At 59.4% G+C, this 19,582-nt stretch overlaps 5 protein-coding genes across 7 annotated transcripts; 3 read left to right on the top strand and 2 right to left on the bottom strand.

Annotated features, from left to right (window-relative positions):
- Nucleotides 1-1,053: 1,053 nt before the first annotated feature.
- Nucleotides 1,054-13,044, top strand: LRCH4 (leucine rich repeats and calponin homology domain containing 4). Of its 3 annotated transcripts, XM_060122481.1 has the most exons (18): nt 1,061-1,346; nt 4,860-5,004; nt 5,153-5,279; nt 5,475-5,580; nt 9,218-9,354; nt 9,474-9,589; nt 9,730-9,829; nt 10,068-10,158; nt 10,255-10,331; nt 10,440-10,501; nt 10,612-10,728; nt 10,840-10,908; nt 11,002-11,105; nt 11,236-11,319; nt 11,542-11,627; nt 11,801-11,938; nt 12,031-12,108; nt 12,423-13,044. In XM_060122481.1, the coding sequence occupies exons 1-18, from the start codon at nt 1,127-1,129 to the stop codon at nt 12,618-12,620; spliced, it is 2,055 nt and encodes a 684-aa protein (XP_059978464.1). In that variant the 5' UTR covers nt 1,061-1,126; the 3' UTR covers nt 12,621-13,044. The 3 variants fall into 3 exon arrangements, with proteins under 3 accessions (XP_059978466.1, XP_059978465.1, XP_059978464.1); XM_060122483.1 differs by lacking the exon at nt 11,002-11,105 and having other exon boundaries at nt 1,054-1,346; nt 10,292-10,331; XM_060122482.1 differs by lacking the exon at nt 11,002-11,105 and having other exon boundaries at nt 1,056-1,346; nt 10,612-10,757.
- LOC132505326 (dihydrofolate reductase-like) lies at nt 8,028-8,627 on the bottom strand. The gene has a single exon (XM_060123344.1). It carries the CDS (start codon nt 8,625-8,627, stop codon nt 8,064-8,066), a length of 564 nt encoding a protein of 187 aa, XP_059979327.1. The 3' UTR covers nt 8,028-8,063.
- A 272-nt stretch (nt 13,045-13,316) lies between the features above and the next one.
- On the top strand, nt 13,317-14,235 carry LOC132506299 (uncharacterized; the record flags this gene model as incomplete). The annotated part of the gene is given in 2 exon segments (XM_060124820.1): nt 13,317-13,649; nt 13,651-14,235. Coding segments are annotated over 2 exon segments (918 nt in total), but the record flags the coding sequence as incomplete, so codon positions are not given.
- Nucleotides 14,230-15,764, top strand: SAP25 (Sin3A associated protein 25). The gene is made up of 6 exons (XM_060122492.1): nt 14,230-14,391; nt 14,602-14,702; nt 14,791-14,897; nt 14,993-15,140; nt 15,217-15,314; nt 15,397-15,764. The coding sequence occupies exons 1-6, from the start codon at nt 14,246-14,248 to the stop codon at nt 15,688-15,690; spliced, it is 894 nt and encodes a 297-aa protein (XP_059978475.1). The 5' UTR covers nt 14,230-14,245; the 3' UTR covers nt 15,691-15,764.
- A 332-nt stretch (nt 15,765-16,096) lies between these two features.
- On the bottom strand, nt 16,097-18,611 carry LOC132504817 (insulin receptor substrate 1-like). Its single transcript, XM_060122484.1, has 4 exons — nt 18,586-18,611; nt 18,021-18,450; nt 16,688-17,820; nt 16,097-16,297 (listed from the first exon to the last, which is right to left on the bottom strand). The coding sequence occupies exons 2-4, from the start codon at nt 18,412-18,414 to the stop codon at nt 16,235-16,237; spliced, it is 1,590 nt and encodes a 529-aa protein (XP_059978467.1). The 5' UTR covers nt 18,415-18,450; nt 18,586-18,611; the 3' UTR covers nt 16,097-16,234.
- Nucleotides 18,612-19,582: the final 971 nt, after the last annotated feature.

Consider the following 19,582-nt stretch of genomic DNA (forward strand, 5'->3'; position numbering starts at 1 on the left):
ATGCAGGGGGAAGCCTGGCTTCTAGTGTGAGCTGTCAGTAACCTGCTGTTTGCTCTGGACAGCTCATCGACTTCCCTCCGCCTCAGTTTCCTCATTTGTAAAACGGAGGACTTCTTCTAGGTGGGGTGGTCCCTTCTAGACTAACCCCCCAGGTCTGATCATCACAATTCCTGCCCAGGCGCGCTCCTTTGGGCAGGGGTGTAGGCCGGGCGGTATTTTCGAGGCTTTCCCGGTCTCCCTTAACCTTCCCTCGAGGCGTTGAGCTGGGCCTTTCCAGCCCCTGGGAAGCCACAGGTCCGCCCGGACTCCGGAGATTGTCGCGGGGCCTCGGTCTCCGCAGCCAGGATGGCATCCAAGGTCCCTTCGGCTGCAACGACCCCCTGTACACTAGCCTCAGGCATCACCTTGCCTCCCGCTCCCCCCATCCCTATGGTCACCCTGGCGCCCGCAAAGCTGGCTCGCTCCCTAACACGTCTAGCTCGCACACACTACTGCAATCCCTGCACTGCTTCCAGCCAGCCCAGCGTGCCGCACTCACATTCTTTACCTCAACCTCAAAGTTCTAGTTCACCCATCTCCTCCTGAGCGAAGGGACAGACTTCTCGCCCATGCTATTGGTAGGTAGAGCAGTCCCTCAGAGAAGAGGCCGGGCCAGGTTCCCTCTGGAGGGTCTAATTGGCCTTCTTTACAGTCACTCGGCTGTATCTAGCTTGCGATTGGTTTTCGTTGGAAGAGGACGAGGGTTTGCGTTTCTCGGCCTCTATCCCTTCTAGTGGAGGGCCGACGTCCCCGCCTCCTGATTGGACCTGATTGGCTCCATCTCCACTCCTAAGATTTGTGATTGGATGCGGCTGCGCGGGGCGGGCCGGCCTGGAGAGTAGGCCGTTGGCGAGCACTCTATTCTAGTCCCCCTCCCTTCTCTCGCCTCTCTTCAGCGCCGGAGTCTCCACCCCGCCGGCGGGTTCTGATTAGCCACTTCCGACGCGTCTCGGGATCCCGATTGGTCCGTCGGGTCCCTGAGCCCGCTTCCTCCCCCTGGAAACGACTACGGCGGCTCCGAGGAGGGGGAGGGGCAAGGAGGGACGGCCGGTCCCGTCAGTCAGGCAGCGGGAGCCGCCGGGAGCGGATGGCGGCGGCGGTAGCGGCCTCTCTCGCCGCCGGGGGTGAGGAGGCGGCGGCCACGACCTCCGTTCCAGGGTCTCCGGGTCTGCCCGGGAGCCGCAGTGCAGAGCGGGCTCTAGAGGAGGCCGTGGCCACCGGGACCCTGAACCTGTCTAACCGGCGTTTGAAGCACTTCCCCCGGGGCGCGGCCCGCAGCTACGACCTGTCAGACATCACCCAGGCTGGTGAGTGCACCCGGCTCCGAGCCCGGCCGGGACCCTCATTTGCATAGCCCCGCCCCTCGCTTGTTTCTTCCCGGGCCCGGGAGTCTGGCCCGCCCCATCACCTGGCCGTCGGAGTTCTAGATTCTGCTGATTTGCATAAGTCTGCCACCACCCCCTCCCCACCTTAAGAACTACTGGACAATGAGCGCTTTTCTGGTTTGCACGGAACGCTCAAGAATCTCTGGCCGAGCGTCGTGAGCGCCCCCCTACCCCGCCCCGCTTCTCTTTATTTGCATATCTGCGCACCTGTAGAATGGTCCTGCCCCTCACCTGCTTGGCTCTTTTGCGTGATCTCTTCAACCTCAGTTCTGATCGTTCCATAAAGCAGCCCTCACGAGCCCCCCCCCCCATGACTCCTTTCTCTTTCTCCACTTAGTCTCCAACTCTTTCCCCTGTTCCACCAAAGATAAGAGCAGCCCCAGGCCCCCGCTTCCATGCGTTTGCCCCTGACAGCCCCAAGTTTCTGTTTCCTTTGCTTGTAGTCCCGCCCCCTAAGGCCGCTGACTCTCTCCATTCTTCCCCCAGCCAGCCTGTGGGAAAAAAGCAAATCTCCCACCTCCCCCAACTCTTTTCTCCGCGAGCTCTTCCTCCTATTATCCCTGACTCCTTTATCTGCGACTCCTCCTCCTTCTTGCGTGTGTGAGGTCACTGTGGAGCCTGTGATCTCACAGAGACCCTAGAATTCCCATTTCAGTTTCTGCTTTCCCCACGGGGGAGGGACTTGAGGCAGCTGCTGAAAGGAGGGAAATCTTATCTCCCAGCTAGGAGTGCTGGGAAGCTAGAGACGGCCCAACTGTCCTTCCTAGTCCCCCACCCATAGGATCCCTCCACCCTGGTGTCTGTTGATGGTAGGGTGCAGGGACTCCACTGTGACGAGTGAGTCAGGCTCAGCTGCTCAGGAGGCAAACTCTGACCTTGGGCTGGCAGCTGGGGGGTGGGGATTGGAAGAGGGGTGGAGGACTGCATTCCCAAAGCCCCACCCCAGCCGAGCCCAGGGTGGGACTTGGGGCTGGATGAGAGTGTCCCCCTGATGCCACTGCCCTGGGACTGCACTGCCCCCCTAGCAGGTGCCTGCTCGCCTGCAAACACCCTAGTGGGCGCCGACGCACACTCTTTCCTCGACTGTTCTGGAGAGAACCAGTTGAAACCACTCCCGTTGTCTTGGGTTGCTAGGTAAACTCACTCGGCCACTCTTCGGCGAGTGAGTTCAGGGCAGCCGAGAGCCACTGCTGTCCCTCTCAGTCTCCCCGAGCCGCCTAACCCCCCAGCTCCAGACTGACCTCAGCAGCTGTGTGACACTTGCCGTCTGTTCCCTTTCCCCTCCCCCTTGCTTGTTTTTTGACAGAGACCAAATGTTATTCTTTACTTCCTTAGGGCTCTGTCTGTGTGAGTGGACTCCTAGGGAAAACTCCCAAGACCTCCCGGGCCCCCTCCCAGCTCCCACCCCCTCTCCGCCTCCTCCCCCAGCATTCCGGCTCAGGGTGCAGCCCGTTCTCCAGGGCAAGCGGGACAATCCCAGCTTCCTGAGAACCTCTCTCTACCCTGCTCTCCACACAGGAATCCTCAGTCCTTTCAGGGCCCAGGTTCTAGGCCAGGTGGGTCTCTCTCGTCCAGAACTCTCTCCTCCGGCCCCTCTCCCCAAGCAGGGTGCCTGTAGCTTGGGGTGGAAAGAGGAAGTGACAGGAGCCCAGTCTGTTGCCCATACCCTGCTCTCCACACTTCCTTGCCCTTCAACCCTGATGGACTAAAAACTTCAGCTCTGCTGACTGAATCTTGTGGAACCTCTCCTCCTGCTTCCGCAGCTCTTTCTGAACCAGCGTTTTCCTTGCACGTGTGCTGTGTGGAAGGTCCCTGCTGTCCCTTGGACTCGGTCCCCGGGCCCTGATAGTAGGATGAATCCTGAGGTGGGGGGAAGGGCTGCTCTCACAAAAGAGAAGTGCAGCTCATTCTCTCGCAGACCGCATCCTGTGCCTCCTGTGCACCGCTCCTCCAGCCCCGCTCCCTTCCGCTCACTCGCTCTGAGCTTTTGCCCCCGCTCCCTGGCCCGCCCCATCACAGCTTGCCCTCCACCCCCCTCATCCACATGCGCGTGCAGCACACACATTTGTGGATGCAGAGGAAGCGGGCAGGTGGAGGGGGAGGGCGGGAGGACTGCATCGCATCCTCCCACCCTCTCTGGAACTGTCTTCTCCTGTGACAGGTCTTTTTTCTGTGCACACCAGGGCTGGGAGCAGAGAGTGTTCTTGGGGCGTCAGGCTGTCGTCCGCCCTGGTAAACACAGGGCCCAGAGACAGAACCTGACAGGTTATTTCTACTTCATTTCCTGTCACAAGACTCATTTCCTTGGGGGATATACCCCCGCTTCCCCTCCCCTCGGCTTTTGCTTGCCCCTCCGTGGAGAGGGCCCTCTAAGAAGCTCACCCAAGCTCTGTTCCCTGGGACTTCCCCAGCAGGCCCTGGGCCCCTCCCAATACAGGCTGGGCAGAGGGAGCAGAGACCCGGGCTTGTAGCAGTCTAAGCAGTGAGAGCCTCCAGACTGGCAGGAACCCCGTACTGGACGCCTTGCACTGGTCTAGCAAGCCGCTGGTTGAGATAAAAGGATGCTAGTAGACTCTCCCGTCCTTTCCGCCCTGTCCACTCCTCGCCCGTGCCCAAGACTCGAGGCAAAGGAGCTGGTCTGAAGTCCGGGTCAGCAAGAGAGGAAGTAGAAGCAGGCCGTTGAGACTGTAAGAGGGCAGGAAGGAGGCCAGCTCTGAGGAAGGTGTGCCTGGGACTCCACCTCCCACCTCCAGCTTGGTCCATTTGCCTTTCTCTCCAGGTCCTTGGGAATCTGTGACTTCATAGTCCCTTGGACCTGGCTTGCTGATCCCAGGGGCTGGTGAAAAACCGGTGGCCAGTGTCAGGTCTCCAGAGCCAGGCTATGATAACCCTTGGTGGCCAGTGTCAGGTCTCCAGAGCCAGGCTATAATAACCCTTGGTGGAAAATAGGTAGAGGTTGGGAGACAGGGCGCCTAGGAGGGGTGAGCTTTCTCGGTCGTGTCCCCCAGGAGTTGTTCATATTCTTACCTTGAACCTCCCAGCCCATCACCTTGCTAGTTCCTTTGGAGCACCAACCTTCTCCTGTGACCTTTGCCTTCCACCTCTCCAGGCATCACAGAACAACAGAAACCACAAGAGTTATAGAATCCAGCCACCCTTACAGGATAGCCCTGCATTTGTGCGTTTGAAGATGGTGTTCATGGCTCGCCCCCTTCCCCCAAGTCTAGGCTTCTCCAGCCCAGAGACCCCAAGGCCTTTGCCTTCCCTTTGCCGCTCTGGCTACGCTTGGAATGGGCTCCAGGTTACGGAAGGCTTTCTTCTTGCTCCAGAGGGTCCAGGTTTATAGGTCTGATTCCTTGGCTCTGGGGAAGTTCAAGGTCTTCCTGTGCAGGGCTGGGTCTTTGCAAGCTCTCCGCTGACACTTGCTTCCCCTAGACCTGTCCCGGAACCGGTTCCCCGAGGTGCCAGAGGCAGCCTGCCAGCTGGTGTCCCTGGAGGGTCTGAGCCTCTACCACAATTGTCTGAGATGCCTGAACCCAGCCTTGGGGAATCTCACAGCTCTCACCTACCTCAACCTCAGGTAGGGAGGCAGGGCCACTGCAGGGTAGGGGGTGGTCCTTCTCGGCCCCAAGTACCAGTGAACAGCACCCTGAGTGACCCTCCCGGTGACCCTGAAAGGACAGCGCCATGCCTGGAGGGTGAGCCCACTGCCCTCCTCCCTCCCACAGCCGAAACCAGCTGTCATCGCTGCCGCCCTACATCTGCCAGCTGCCCCTGCGAGTACTCATTGTCAGCAACAACAAACTGGGGGCCCTACCTCCCGACATCAGCGCCCTGGGAAGCCTGCGGCAGCTCGTGAGGATGGGGAGCAGGGTGACAAGAGGGACTGATGAGCCAGGCACTAGGGACCTCTGGGGGGCGGGGGAGGGCAGGAAAAGGAGGGATGCACCCTAGGGGAAAAGCCGAGACTAAAGCAGGTGGCCAGGTCCAGGAGGTGGTTTCTGATGCTCGGGGTCTGTGGCTCCTTCCCTACTTCTTTCCTCATCCTAGGATGTGAGCAGCAATGAGTTGCCATCTCTCCCAGCGGAGCTGTGTGGCCTCCCTTCCCTGCGGGATCTCAATGTTCGGAGGAACCAGCTCAGCGCCCTGCCTGATGGTGAGGAAAAGGAAGGACTGGAGGGGTGTGAGGATGTGTGTGTGTCTGTGTGTGTGTCTGTGTCTGTGTATCTACCTTGGAGGAGTCACAGACAAGGAATCTTCAAGGAAAAATAATGCCTTAGTTGCCTAGGGTTTTGCAATGCATGAGACATGCTGTAAATTATTTTCTTTGCTCTTGACCAGCAGCCCTCTGAGGCTGGCAAAGCATGGGTTATTAGCCGTGCTTGACAAATCTGGGGAAGGGTACAGGAAGGGGAGTGGTGAGTGCATTGGCACCCTGTAGAATTTCACAGTCAAGAGGAGCCCTCAAGGTCACCCAGTGTTACCATTTAGCGCCCTCGAAGCTCTCAAAACCTGAGTCAGGTGAGGTCCTGTGCTGCCTCCCCAGAGATTCTGAACCAGTGAGCTGGAGCTCAGGCAACCCCATTTTAATGGGCTAATTGTGATGCACCCGACACTTGATAGCCTTTGCTCCAAAGCAGGCACACCTTCCTTTATTCAGCCAGCATTGTTGTGTGTGTGTGTTTCCTGTGTTTTAGGTGGGGAACAGGTAGATGTGAGTGATGTCACTCAGATCTGGGGCCAACTCTTAAGATTTAGTGGCTTAATGGGGAGAGACAAGCAGAGGGAAGCGCTAGAACAGGAAACTTAGCGCCGTAGGGGCTAGAGGGAGCCGTGTGGCTCTGCTCAGGGACCCGGGGAAGGCCTCAGTCAGCCCAGAGGTGCAGCAGGAGCTGACCTTTGAAGGAGAGTTCTCCATCCTTCTGCAACCCAGGCAGAAGCAACCCTGTGTGTAAAGCACGGAGGTCCAGCACAGATGTGGTTAGAAAGGCAAGCCAGGGCTAGGTGGGAAGGCTGGGGCCATGCTACCCATGGTTTTGAAGAACAAGAGAGGGGAGTCAGGTGGCCATCCATTTTCTCTAGGCTCCCCCCCACTCCTTCTTTCCTTCTAAGACAGTAGGGGTACAAATAAGCATTTGATCAGGGCTCTCTCTGGGCCATAAAAGAGACCCCAGCAATAAATTCCAACCTAGTGTTTAGAAAGATTTCATAGAAGAAATGACCCTTAAGCTGAACCTTGAAAGATGCATGGACAGAAAAATGGGGTTCTCCTACCTGAGCAGACAGCATGTGGAGAGGCCCAGAACAAAGGGGGTGGAGGGTTGTCTGATGTGGTGTGAGGGTGGGCAGCGAGGTGCGAGACATGGGCGGAGCCAGATCATGAACTCCTTAACCAGGGAGGGGTGCTTGACCAGAGAGCAGTGATTTTTTCTTTTCTTTTCTTTTTTTTTTTGCTTTTTCCCCACACATGAACATTTATTAAACATTTTGAGTATTATACACAGTTTCCTTCTTTTACTTGGCAATTTTTGGCATTTTCCTGTCAGTACTTCATTGTTTTTAACTGCTGTAGATGTTACATTTTATAGACATATTGGTTAGTTATTTCTTATTAATCAACATTTGGGCTGTTTCCAAGTTTGAAAAAAAAAAGTTGCAACAAATACTCTTGGGTCCATTTCTTTGTTCAGGATTAATTTCTAGAAGTGGAAGTTCTGGGTCCAAACCCAGAATATTTTGAATTTTAATTGATGTTGCTAACTTACACTCTAAAAAGGTTGTACCAATTTATAAGGCAGAAAATGCTTTTTTTTTTTTTTTGGATACATAATCTGAATCTTTGCTAACGTGTTGGGTAACACATGTTTTAATTTTCATTTTTTAATTCTGTGAAGTTTAGTTTCTAACTTGCTAATTTTGGTTTCTAGCAATATTCATTCTCAATTTATTACCTCTTTGAATTTTTAATTTTAGCCATTATGCTTGATATTAGATTATTCTTTTTTGTAAAGAGCAGCCAATTCTTGTTCTGTCATTGTAACATCCCATGCAATGTTACTGAAGATCAGAAACAAAGTTTTTTAAGGTCTCAGACCTTCTCCTTTAACCACCAAAAAGGTAGTCTTGTACCTGCCTCTTTACTATCCCTGTGGAATATCCTGGATTTTTCAACTTATTGATTCCTGGTCTGAGTGAAGAGAATTTTTTTCAGAAGTGTGATATAAAGTAATTCACAGTCCCTCTTTTGATCTGATTCTAATAACTGAATGCTAGCTCTTCTGTTTATAATCCATTTCTGACCTTGCACCCATCTGCCTAGCTCCTAGCTCTATGGGCTCTGGTTTCAGCTCATGCTGCCAGGGCGCTCTCCCACTTCGGGCTGTCTTGGTAGACGTTCTGCCCTAGGCAGGTGCTGCTCACCTATTCTTGACTCTTGGTGGACATTCAGGAAGTTACAGCAAGAAATGTTTCACAGATGGTATCTGATACAGTCTAGTTAAGATTAATGGGGAATAAAAGTACTTTGCTTAGAAATAATTATCCACAGATCTAAAGTCAACAAAAGTCTCTACAACAAAAAATACATAATTTTTTCGGGGGAAGGAGGAGGCTTGAAATAGATCAGAAAACACTTTCACGTTAATTGTTCTTTTCATATACTTCAAATTTGTACTTAATGCCTTTCTCCTCCTGGACATCAGAAGGAACACCTGGATATTCTGAGATAAGTTTATATTTTTCCAAATCAATTTCTGGAAAAAATGTGTCACTTTCAAATTCCTGCATGGTCCTTGTCACAAATACTCTAAGATGGCCTGGCTTGTTCATGGCTTCCTTATAAACAGAACTGCCTCCCACTATCCGGACCATGTCCACTTTATTTGTTAATTCTGGTCGCTCAGTAAGTTTTAAGGCATCATCCAGACTTCTGGCAAGAAAATGAGCTCCCTGTGGAGGTTCCGTGAGTTCTCTACTGAGAACTATATTAATTCTGTCCTTTAAAGGTCGATTCTTCTCTGGAATGGAGAACCAGGTTTTCCTACCCATAATCACCGAATTCTGTTTCCCTTCTACTGAAGAGGTTGTGGTCATTCTTTGGAAATACTTGTATTCGTTCCTGAGCGAGGGCCAGGGCAGGTCCCCGTTCTTGCTGATGCCCATGTTCTGGGACACAGTGATGATGCAGTTTAGCGGACGAACCATGATAGCGGCAGAAAACACTTCCGAGCTAGCATGTCACACTGACACGGGGATTACCTGCCAGCTTGGCGCGAAATTTTTCAGAGCAGTGATTTTTATTCTTATTCCGTGTCTCAGGGCACCACTAATCCAGCTGTGCCTTTCTGAGAAGTGGAGAAGGGTACCCTCTCCTGCGGGTGGGCCAGGGCTTGGCTAGTGGAGCGCTGTACGGTCGCAGCAGCCCCCTCTGCCCGTGCCTTTGTGCACGGTGCAGCCCGCTCACTCGCAGCAGCCCCGCCTGCAGATCCTGGAAGGCTTTTGAGCAACGCGGTGGCACAGCTTGGTTTGGGCCCTGTGACGGACACTTGAGAAGGAGGAAGTGGTGGTGGGGTGGGAGGACAAGGCGAGGGAAGCACGTGGGGTGGGCAGCAGCTGAAGTTGGTCTAAGCGGGAAGAGGAGCAGGGAGGTGGGTCCTGGGGAGTGCCCTCAGCCAACCAGGGCGGAGGCGCGGCGGCCCCAGGGGTGACCCACTAGCCAGAGCAGGGGGCAGAGGAAGTGAGCACAAGGCCCCGCGCCGGGGCATGCTTCTAACTCTTCCCTCACCCACCGCCAGAGCTGGGAGACCTTCCTCTTGTCCGCCTGGATTTCTCCTGTAACCGTGTCTCCCGCATCCCGGTCTCCTTCTGCCGCCTTAGGCACCTGCAGGTCATTTTGCTGGATAGCAACCCCCTGCAAAGCCCGCCTGCACAGGTGAGGACGGGCCCGAGAATGGGCAGGAGTTGGGGGCATAGGTCCCTTTGGTAGCCAAGCAGGATCTGGGAGGCCCCCCTCTCTTCCCCTAACTACCCCCCATGCGCCTCCACATCTAGATCTGCCTGAAGGGGAAACTTCACATCTTCAAGTATTTGTCAACAGAGGCTGGGCGGCGCGGGGGGTCTGCACTGGGGGACCTGGCCCCTTCCCGCCCCCCGAGTTTCAGCCCCTGGTAAGTTTCAAGTGGGAAGGAAGGAAGCCCCTGGATACTTAAACCCCTTCCTAGCACCAGGGACCCCATGGTTTCTGGAGGGCGGATGACGGGGTTGCTGCCCAGAATGGAGCTGACCAGCTCTCCCTGGCTGGCCCCAGCCCCGCTGAGGACTTGTTTCCGGGACGTCGGTATGACGGAGGGCTGGACTCAGGCTTCCACAGCGTTGACAGTGGCAGCAAGAGGTGGTCTGGAAATGAGGTAAGGGCCTCCTTTCCAAGGATCATGGGGGATCTCAGCCCCAGGGGAGAACCTCTGAGCCGGGACCCTTCGCCTACTACCTCTGAAGCTCAGAGTGACTGGTGATGGCTGGAGTCCTCTTCCTTCACTCGCCCAAGTGTCTCGCGGGGAAGGGCTGGCTCAGCAGCAGAGCCTGGGGCCCTGAACCCCATGGGCCCCGGGACTCCAGAGAGGCTGTCTCCTATCTCTGCATTTACAGTCAACTGATGAATTTTCCGAGTTGTCGTTCCGGATCTCAGAGCTGGCCCGGGAGCCTCGGGGACCCAGGGAGCGGCGGGAGGATGGCTCTGGTGTGTAGTGGGGTCACGGGCTAGGGGCCGGGGGGCGGGGCATGGACGAGGGCCTAACGCCCGCATTGGCTCGCTGATGCGCACTGCTCTCTCCAGCTGACGGAGACCCTGAGCAGGTTGACTTCATCGACAGCCACGTCCCTGGGGAGGACGAAGAGCGAGGTGCTGGCGAGGTGAGGGGAGCCCGCGTCCGCCTGTCCATCCACCATGAGAGAGCTGGAGGAGGGGAGCCAGTGCAGGCTCGGGCAACCCCCTCAGCCCCTCTGCTGTTCTTTCTTCAGGAGCAGCGGCCACCAGAATCGAGCCCTGTGGCAGGGGATGGGGAGAGGGCACCAAGCAGCAGGTACCCGGAGCCACCTGAGGCGGCGCCTCCTCCCTTTACTTACTTCATCGCCCGCCCCCCTGTCCTCTCCTCCGGCCCCCTCCACCTCTCATCCTGCCTCTGCCCCGCAGGCGGGAGGAGCCGGCAGGGGAGGAGAGGCGGCGCCCAGACACCTTGCAGCTGTGGCAGGAGCGCGAGCGGCGGCAGCAGCAGCAGAGTGGAGTGTGGGGTTCCCCAAGGAAGGACAGGTGTGGGCGTGGGAACAGCTGCCCTGGCGGTGAGGCCTCCTGAGCTTCCCTGCCTCTCGGGGTTGGCGGAGCCTCGCCTGGCACTGCTGACCCCACACCTTCATTTTCTAGTTTTCCGAAGCTGGGGGTCAGGGCTTCTGGCGGGGGTGCTGCCGCCTCGTCCGCTCAGGCCACCTACAAGTATGTGTCCTCCTGGACCCCGCCTCTCTCGGTCCTCGCCTTACACGCCCTTCCCCTGAGCATCCCCTCGATTCCCCTTCTGTCTCTCCTCAGCGGCACGCCCAAGTCCAATGCCACCCAGCTGGGAGCTTCGGGGGGGCAGGGTGCTCCCACCCCCGCCTCCACCTCCCAGGAGCCCCTTCCTACAGCGGGACCAGGTGGGACGGCGGCGCTGGGAGGAGGGTGCGGGCCTGTGTAGGTGGGGGGGGGGGGTTGAGACCTGGTGGCCTGAGGGAGGAGTAGGACACTGAGGGGATGCTTCTCCTGCCCCCTGGCTCCGGCCTCCAGCAACCGCACCTGCTCCCCGGCCACTCAGCTCCATTCAGAGACCAAACAGCTTCCTCTTCCGTTCTTCCTCTCAGAGCAGCTCAGGTGGGTCTTCCCTCCTCCCCAGTACTAACCCGGTGCTAATCCAGCACTAACCCCGGCGCAGGGGCCGTCCCTTCTGGCCTGGGAGTTCTCTGGTCAGTTGTCCCATTGTGTTGAAAATCCCACAAGCGCAGAGGCAGGTGATGTGGGTGCCAGACGTTGCGACCGGGCTGCAAAGTCGATGGTGCGTAGTGGAGGCGGCCCCACACCCTCCTCTCTCTCCAGGCCCTTCCTCACCGGACTCTGTCTTGAGACCTCGGCGATCCCCCCAGCTTTTGGACGAAAAGGAGGTGATGGCTCAGCTGCGCCAGGTATGAGAGGTGGGGTCTGCGTGGGTGGAGCCTGGGCTCCACGTGGTGCCTGGAGGTTCCCGGCTTCCCTCAACAGCCTTTTTGCCTACCCTGGTACCTCCCCTGAGACGGAAGGGGCAGGAGGGCGTTCCCTGCTGACCCTGACCTCTCCCCCTCCTTCCCCTGCCTCCCAGGTGCTTGAGTCCCAGCTGCAGCGGCCCCTACCCGAGGACCTGGCAGAGGCTCTAGCCAATGGGGTCATCCTCTGTCAGCTGGCCAACCAGCTGCGGCCCCGCTCCGTGCCCTTCATTCACGTGCCCTCACCTGCTGTGGTCAGTTGGGGCCCAGGCAGGAAGTAGGGGTTGGGACGGGGCCTCCTGGGGCCTCCCCCTTACTCTCTTTTTCCTTTCTTACCCACCCCCAGCCAAAACTCAGTGCCCTCAAGTCTCGGAAGAATGTGGAGAGTTTCTTAGAAGCTTGTCGAAAAATGGGGGTGCCTGAGGTATGGGGGTGTGTTCTCAGGGGCCCAGGGCTGGTCTCTCCTATAAAGGGTGCAGTGTCCTGGGCTCAGCGGGGCACCCTGCATGGATGGCAGGGTTCCATTCACGGGGGTGTCTGCTTCTCAACAGGAAGCACATCCGCCAGCCCCTGTCCCGCATGTCTCCCCTGCATGCCTCCCTTCCTTGCACTCTGCATGTCGGCGTGGCTCTGGCCCTGGCACGTGAGGGCAGGGGGTGGGAAGGATTGTCCTGCTGCTGCTGCTGCTGCTGCTGACGTCCTTTGTCCTTGTCCATCTGTCCTACTCTCCCTTCCCAGGCTGACCTGTGCTCGCCCTCGGATCTCCTCCAGGGCACTGCCCAGGGGCTGTGGACCACCCTGGAGGCTGTGAAGCGGGCGGGGGGCAGGTCCCCCCCGCCCCTCTGGCCCCCCTCTGGTCTGGGAGGCTTCGTCCTCTTCTACGTGGTCCTCATGCTGCTGCTCTGTGTCGTCTACACTCGGCTCCTGGGTTCCTAGGACCTGACGTCACCCCTCCCCCTACCCCCTTGCCCTACTTCTATTTATAAGACTCCTGTGCAAACCCCCTTCCCCGCCGGTGGTGCCTTCAGCCCCTACCAAAGACACTAGTGAACCCCCCTCCCCTCATAAACACTGACCTCAGAGGCCCCACTCTGGTGCCCCCAGACCCTGGGTCCCCAGCCTCTGGCCACCCTCCTGTAGCCCCTCCCTTCTCAGTGCTGATGGTGCCTTTTAAGTCCTCTCTCTGCCCTGCCCTCTGCTTCCCTAGAGGGTGGGTCTTAACCTTCCTCCTTGCACCATCCCCCCCCCCAGCTGCTATAGGGGGCTAAATTATCTATATTTTGTAGAGAGAACTCTATATTTGTAGGGGATGCAGGGGCCCAGGCTGGGTCTCTGTCTCTTGTATAAATTGTACAGACCGTGGCTGCGTGTGTGTGTGTGTGTGTGTGTGTGTGTGCGCGCGTGTGTGTGTGTGCGTGCGCGCGTGCGGGTGTGTGTGTGTGTGCGGGGGTGTGTGTGTGTGCGTGCGGGTGTGTGTGTGTGTGTGTGTGTGTGTGTGTGCGCGCGCGCGCGCGTGCGTCTGCTCCTGCTGTGCCGGGGGCCCATCCCTGGCCGCGTCTCCTGGGCTCTATGTACCAGCTTGCCTACTCCAGCATTTCCCTCTGGAAATGGCAGGTCTGTCCTTCCCTCTGAGCCTTGGCCCCCTGTGTCATCTCCCTTCTGTTATCCTCTGGCAGCTTCCTTGCATCTTATTTGTCCCCAAGCCATGTCCAGGGTGCCCTTGACCCTTGCCTGCTACATTCTGTCAGCTTCCTTTGCCCAGGCTCCTTTAGGGTGTCTCCCACCCTACAGCTGAGAGGAGGAGGTGACAAGGGGAACTTAACCTGGGCCCCTCCCTGTAGGAGTCCCTGTGCCAGCCCCACCACATCCTGGAAGAGGAGGGGGCCCCGGGAAGGGGCCTCCCCTACATCGCTGCTGTCATCCATGCACTGCTGGAACGGCCTTAGGGGTTGAGGTCGGGGTGCAGGGGCCCGACCCGGCGGGAACCCCAGGAACAGAGAAGACAGCCACACCTGGGCTCTGCTCTCTAGCGAGGACTGGTGAGGGCGGCCTCGGGCCTGGCCCTGTGCCTCGGGCACCTGTCTGCCCGGGAGCTTGGAAGCAGGCTGGCCCAGCAAGGCGCGAGGCCGCCTCTGGGCGTGGTCGAGGGTATGGGATGGAAGACTGGGGGCTGGGTGTCGTGTCACGTGCAATAAACGGAAGCCGGAAGCCCTCTAGGTTGCCCCTTAGCTGTGTGTGTGTGTGTCTGCGAACGAGCGGTGTGTGCTGGGGACGGTGTAGCTTCCACGTGCGGGCGCCGCAGTTCCCTCTGGCCGTTTTCACCCTTCCGTGCGGCCCCGCTGTCCGCGCCGCCAGGAGGCGCTCGCGGGCTCCCGGCGGGACCGTGCGCCACGTGGCCCGGAAACGCGCTGGACGCCTGCGCCGCGAAGCCTTGAGAGGTGGGCCGCAAGCTGGGCGCGCAGGGCAGCGCGGGCCGCTGAGGGAGGCTGCGCCCGAGTGGGAGCCGGGAGGTGCCAGGCGGGCGGCGCGGGGCCCTGACCTGCCCTCCCCGTGGACGCGGCATGTTGCCCTGGACCCCCCGGCGGTGGGGCGCGGGTGAGGAGCAGGCGCCCGAGGAACAAGGCCCCTCGGCGGGCAGCGACCCCGGCCAGGCCTGGGACTCTGGAGAGGAAGCCCTGCGGGAGCCAAGAACAACCCCACAGGACAGGTGAGGGGCTCTGCCAGCGGCACTTGGGCAAAACCCGACGGGGGCCCACAGTGTGAGAATACCTCAGTTGTCCCTAGTAGCGAAGAAAGGGTATGATCAGCTTCCCCGCACCGGGCACCCTTGGCCCGGCCTTGGAAGTATTCAGACTTGGAGCAGGGAGGTGATTGCGGGAGGCTGTGACCGAAGCATCTCAGTACCGCCCCTTCCCAGTCCTCAGCCCTGGTCCCGAAGGCCTTCCTGGACCCAGAAAGAGCAGCATCTGCCTCGGCCGCCCCCAGGCCTGGCTGCCGAGCGGTCACCGGGAACCCCAGGTAGGTACAGGGTCCTGCCATCTTTACCCCCAAGACCCTTTTACCGACTCCTGCGCCGATTTTAATCTCTTCAAGTCCTCCCCCCCAGTTCCCCTCCCCCCCCAGATGACCTGGGAGGTGGCCCCGTCAAGGATGACCCTGCTGGCGCCACAGGACCCCAACTGTGAAGCTAAACCGGGACCTCAGCTGGTGTGGGTGAGTTGGGGGTACCTGTGGCACCAGCCTCGGGTGGGGCAGGGATGCCTTGGGAGGGGGCTGAAGCGCCAGGAATCTTTCCCATCCCTCCACAGGGGCTCAGCTGTGAGTCAGGCACCTCCTTCTCAGGCCGGACCTTGCGCCATCCCTCATTCTGCCCTCTGTACGAGGCAGCCTCAGGCAGAGGCCTCAGGCCCAGTCTAGCAGGACGTCAGAGTGGAGAGCAGGTGCCCAGGGATGCAGGTATGGCCCTTGGTCCCCTCAGGCTCCGCGGAGAACCAGTGCAGCGCTTGCCACCCTAGCATCTTCTCCTCCCCAGGGTTCCCGGTGATGTGCCGTGAAGATGTCTTTCTTTCTGACCATGTGCTGCCCTGTGGGCAGCGTGTTCCCCTGTACTGGTCTCAGGCCCGTCAGCAGGTGAGCGCTCTTCCTGCCCTGGCCTCACCCCAGCCTTCACGCAGGGCTCGGGGGGAGACACTTGCCTCTCCTTTCTCCTCAGGTGATGGGCTCTCTGAAGCTGCTGCTCCCACCCCCAGTCATGTCCCCCAGGGTCCTCCCCGCTCCATCCTCTGGCTGCTCCACCGCCTGGCTCAGTGGGCCTGAGCTGATCGCCCTCACTGGCCTCCTGCAGATGAGCCAGGGGGAGCCAAGACCCAGCTCCCCGGGGGCTCCCATGCCCCCTGCTGGCCCCCCAGACTCTGCCTCTGACCACCCAGGTGCCAGTGGTGGCCAGAGCTGTTCTCACTGCATGGACCCATCTCTCCCACGGGCCCCAGACAGCCAAGGTCCATAGCCCCTCTGGGAGAGAGTGGGCCCCTTACTTCCCCAGGCAGGTTCTGTTGACAATAAACAGTGTTGGTTTGCAAACAGGCTCCTTGTGGCAGATAGCAGAGTGGGGCGAGGAGGCAGGGATGGGGTCTCATCTTCCACCACGGCTTTGGTTGCTCTCCCCTCAGATTCTTGTTACTCATTCCCCCTACAGTCGGGCAGGGGAATCCATGGACCTAAGACTTTTCCAGGCTCACCCAGCAGGGAAACTTTAATGGGGGTGGGGTGCACAGTATAGACCCCTAGACTAGATTAAGTATATTGGAAGCAAGGACTCCATCAGTTCTGCCAGGCCCGGGAGAAGGAGAATTGTGTGAGCACGTAGCTGGCGTTGGGAGAGGCAAAGTAGGGGGTAGGGGGTGTCATCACTTCGGGAGGGCACTAGTGTAAGATACCTGTTGCTCTCATCCTTCTTGCTCTGGGGTCCCAGGAGTTCAGCCAACACCAGGCAAGCACAGCAGGTGTGTGTGTGGGGGGGGAGGGGTAGATCTCTGTCTTCGTGATCGTCATCATTGGAGGCAGGGTGTGGGGCCAAGGCTGATTTGAGACTCTGGAGCGATGCTGCAGGAACTCTGTGGGGAAACAGAGGGTCAGGGCTTTGGCTGAGAAGGTCCAGAAATTTGTAGGGGTTTTGTTTTAAGGGGGGAAGAGTTCTAGAATTTTCTCCCTTAAAAGAATCCAACTTCTTGGGGAACCTCCTCCCGAAGACTTCACAGGTGCCACAGTTGGAAGGGGCAGAGCCCTTAGGCAGCCCGTCCTAAGGGGCAGCTCAGCGCTTCTGCTGGTCACACGTCCTAGGGGACATCTGGGCTGTAGAGCCTCTCCATCGGGCAGAAGGGGATTATGGGGTTCAGCGGGGTGGGCAGGAAGGCATTCTTAACTTTGCCCTTTTTTTTGTTCCTCCACTCCCGTCTGTCTCTCCATCCATCAGCTATACCCAGGGGCCATGGGGGTCTCCTCACCGGGGCCTCCCCGAGGTTCTGGAACTCGATGTGTGCGTAGCTGTGTGGGCGGTTCCTGGCCCCGGGGGCGTCGCCTTGCACCTCCAGGGGAGGGACCAGGTCCAGGTCTACATAGTTGAGGCCGCCGTCAGGGGGCTCCGGGATGTCAGTGCCCATTCCTATGTAGTCGGCGGCCGCGTACTCAATGCACACGTACTCCCCGGCTAACTCTGACGGCGGCTGCAAGCAGCGCTGAGCCCCTGCGGATCCCCAGTCGTCTGCCACGCCTAGATGAGGGCCTTGGAGCCCGGGTCCAGGCTCCCCGGCCCCAGGCCTGTAGGAAAGAGGCAAGAAGCTGGAGGAAAAGGACCGTGGTGCACAGAGGCTCATGGACACATATTCAGTGACCCCTCCATCCTGGAGCAGCTGGTGGGAAGCGGCTTTGGCTGAGGCAGGAAGGCCCGGGGTTGCCATCACCACGTAGCCACTGGCTTGGCCGCCCCCCATGGGTTCGTAGTCACTCCTGGCTCCCTTGGTTATGTAGACCCCGCCCAGCTCCAACCCCTCGGGGTGTGAGGCTGCTGCCCCCGGCCTGGCCAGGGTCTTGAGGGTTGCTTGCTCGCTTCTCTCACTCAGGCGCCCCGGACGGTACAGGCTGCTTGATTGGGCCGCAGAGGCTGGGGTCTCATAAGATTGAGGGACAGAGGGTGTGGAGGCGCTCGTCGGGGGCTTTCTTGGCAGTGGCTCAGCCCTGCCGCCGGCACCACTGTCCCCGATTCGTTTCATGGCGGCCAGGACAGTCTCGTGAATGCTTTGGGCCACGACGGCGTCGGGCGCCTGTAGCCACAGCTCCCCGGGACCCGTGGGTGCCGAGCGGCCAAGCTCCAGGAAGAAAAAAGCGTCGGCATGGCCACAGCGCCGCACGCTGAGCAGGGACAAGCGCAGGGCCGGCGGCGGAGATGGCCGGGAGGCCCTGGAGCTTCTGCCCCCGGGCTTCCGCAGCAGGCTCAGTACCCCAGAACCCAGGCACAGGCAGTAGTCGCCGCTGCCCAGGCCTCGTGCCCGCCCCAGCCCCTTGGGCCGCAGCGTCACGGGCCAGACGTCCTGAAACGGAGCGAGGATCCAGGCCCCGGGGTCCTCGTGGGAGTCGGGACCTGGAAAGACAATGGTCTGGTGACAGGGGCTCCCGGGCCGGCAGGCTGGATTCACTGTGGCCCGGGAACTGAAAACGTGTAAACCCTTCACGTTTGGTCTTGATTTCGGAGAGCGGGGGAAGGGACAGACTACGGATAAACCAAATCCACGATCATCCACCTCCCCCGCACCCCCCCCCCCGCCGGGGCTCGGGCCTCACCGGCGGCGGCGGCGCGCGCCTGGAGCAGGGCGCTGTACCACGCCTGCTGCTCCGCCTCGCTGGCCGCCGCCACGCCCAGGCTGCGGTCGCGCGTGTACAGGACGATCAGGTGTCGCTGACGCGCGTCCACGCGCTTACTGATGGTGCACGCGCCCTCCAGGCTCACGCTGAACTTAGGCGGCGCTCGGCCGGCGCGGAACTTCTTCTCGCTCTCGTAACACTCGAGGCGCTGCGGGTAGGCGCGGAGCACAAAGAAGCGGCGGCGCTGGGACTTCTGCTTCCGCAGGTGGCCGCAGAGCCGCACGTCAGCCGGGCAGGCCCAGGGCCGCGGCGGACCCAGGGCCACGTCGGCCGACTCGAACTCCGGGGTCGTCGTGGGGCCTCCGGGCTTCATCCCGGACCCAAAGCAGTAAAGTGTCCGGAGCAGGGGCTGGAACGGCAGAGGTGGGGTAGACGTAGCGGCCCCTGGAGAGGGGGGCGGCATCCTGACAGGCGACCACCCGTCTTGATGCCCAGCGTCTTTCCCCCCACTCCCGACTTGAAGTTGGGGGCAGGGGGTCCGCACCGTGTGCCCCAGTGGCTGCCCGGTGGCCTGAGACACCCGAGGCTCCGACAGACTCTGAGGCTTGACCCCTGCGCCTCTCGTCGCCTCCTCTCCTGTCCTCTCCCCTCCCTCCCAGCGCGGATCGCGCCGAAGTCCCCACCCCTGCGAGGTTAACCCTTGCGCGCCCCGGAGCTGGACGCCGGGCGGTGGGAGTGGAGTGTGAGTGGGGAAATCCAGGAGAGGCGGCCTCCGCCTCACCCCACCCCGTGTCCTGGGACTGGGCTTTTGCAGGGGCGGGGGTGGGGTGGCGTCTCTACTGGTCTGAGCTGCCGGCCGGCTGAGAAAGCGGTGAGGTGAGGTGAGTGTGCGTGGAGCCACGTCTGTGGTGACCGCGCTGGTGGCGTCTGCAGTCCTGGAGGTGAGCGGGTCACTGAGCCGGGCCACCCTTACAGTGGCACCCCCTTCCGGCCTCTGCCACTCCCCACTCAGAATGGTGTCTCCTCTTCCCACCCAGGAGTGGCTCTGTTCTCTGCCTTCCCAAGTAATCCCAGGAGCCAGGGCTACGGAGCACTGGCCTATGCTGATCTTGGAGGAGCTGGAGGTTCAGTTTCTCTGCGGGGTTGGGGCCATAGGAGGTGTCTTGGGGTAAGTTAACTTCTGGATCGGTCCCTGTGCACAGACCATACCCACCAGGGTTCCAGTCAAGTGGCACTGAAGGAGAGCCAGTAGAGGAAGAGACCATCTCTCAGGGGCACTGCCCTCTTGCTGCACCATTGCCCTCAGCCCCTTCTCACCACCTCTGTTCAAAACTAACGCTGCCCAGGCCAGCTGAAGGCTCTGATCACATAAGTGCAGACTCTCTGCACTGGCGGAGGTACCCTTTGCCCCTTGCATCCCGGGAGGCTTGAAATGGGGTTGGGATTCAGACATTTTTACACCCCACTTCTGATCCTTCCAAGGACCACTGACTCACGTTGGGGGCGATGGCGCCGGTCAGTGCACACTCTTGTGAGACAAA

This window comes from Lagenorhynchus albirostris, chromosome 15, assembly GCF_949774975.1.
Source record: "Lagenorhynchus albirostris chromosome 15, mLagAlb1.1, whole genome shotgun sequence".
NCBI lineage: Eukaryota > Metazoa > Chordata > Mammalia > Artiodactyla > Delphinidae > Lagenorhynchus > Lagenorhynchus albirostris.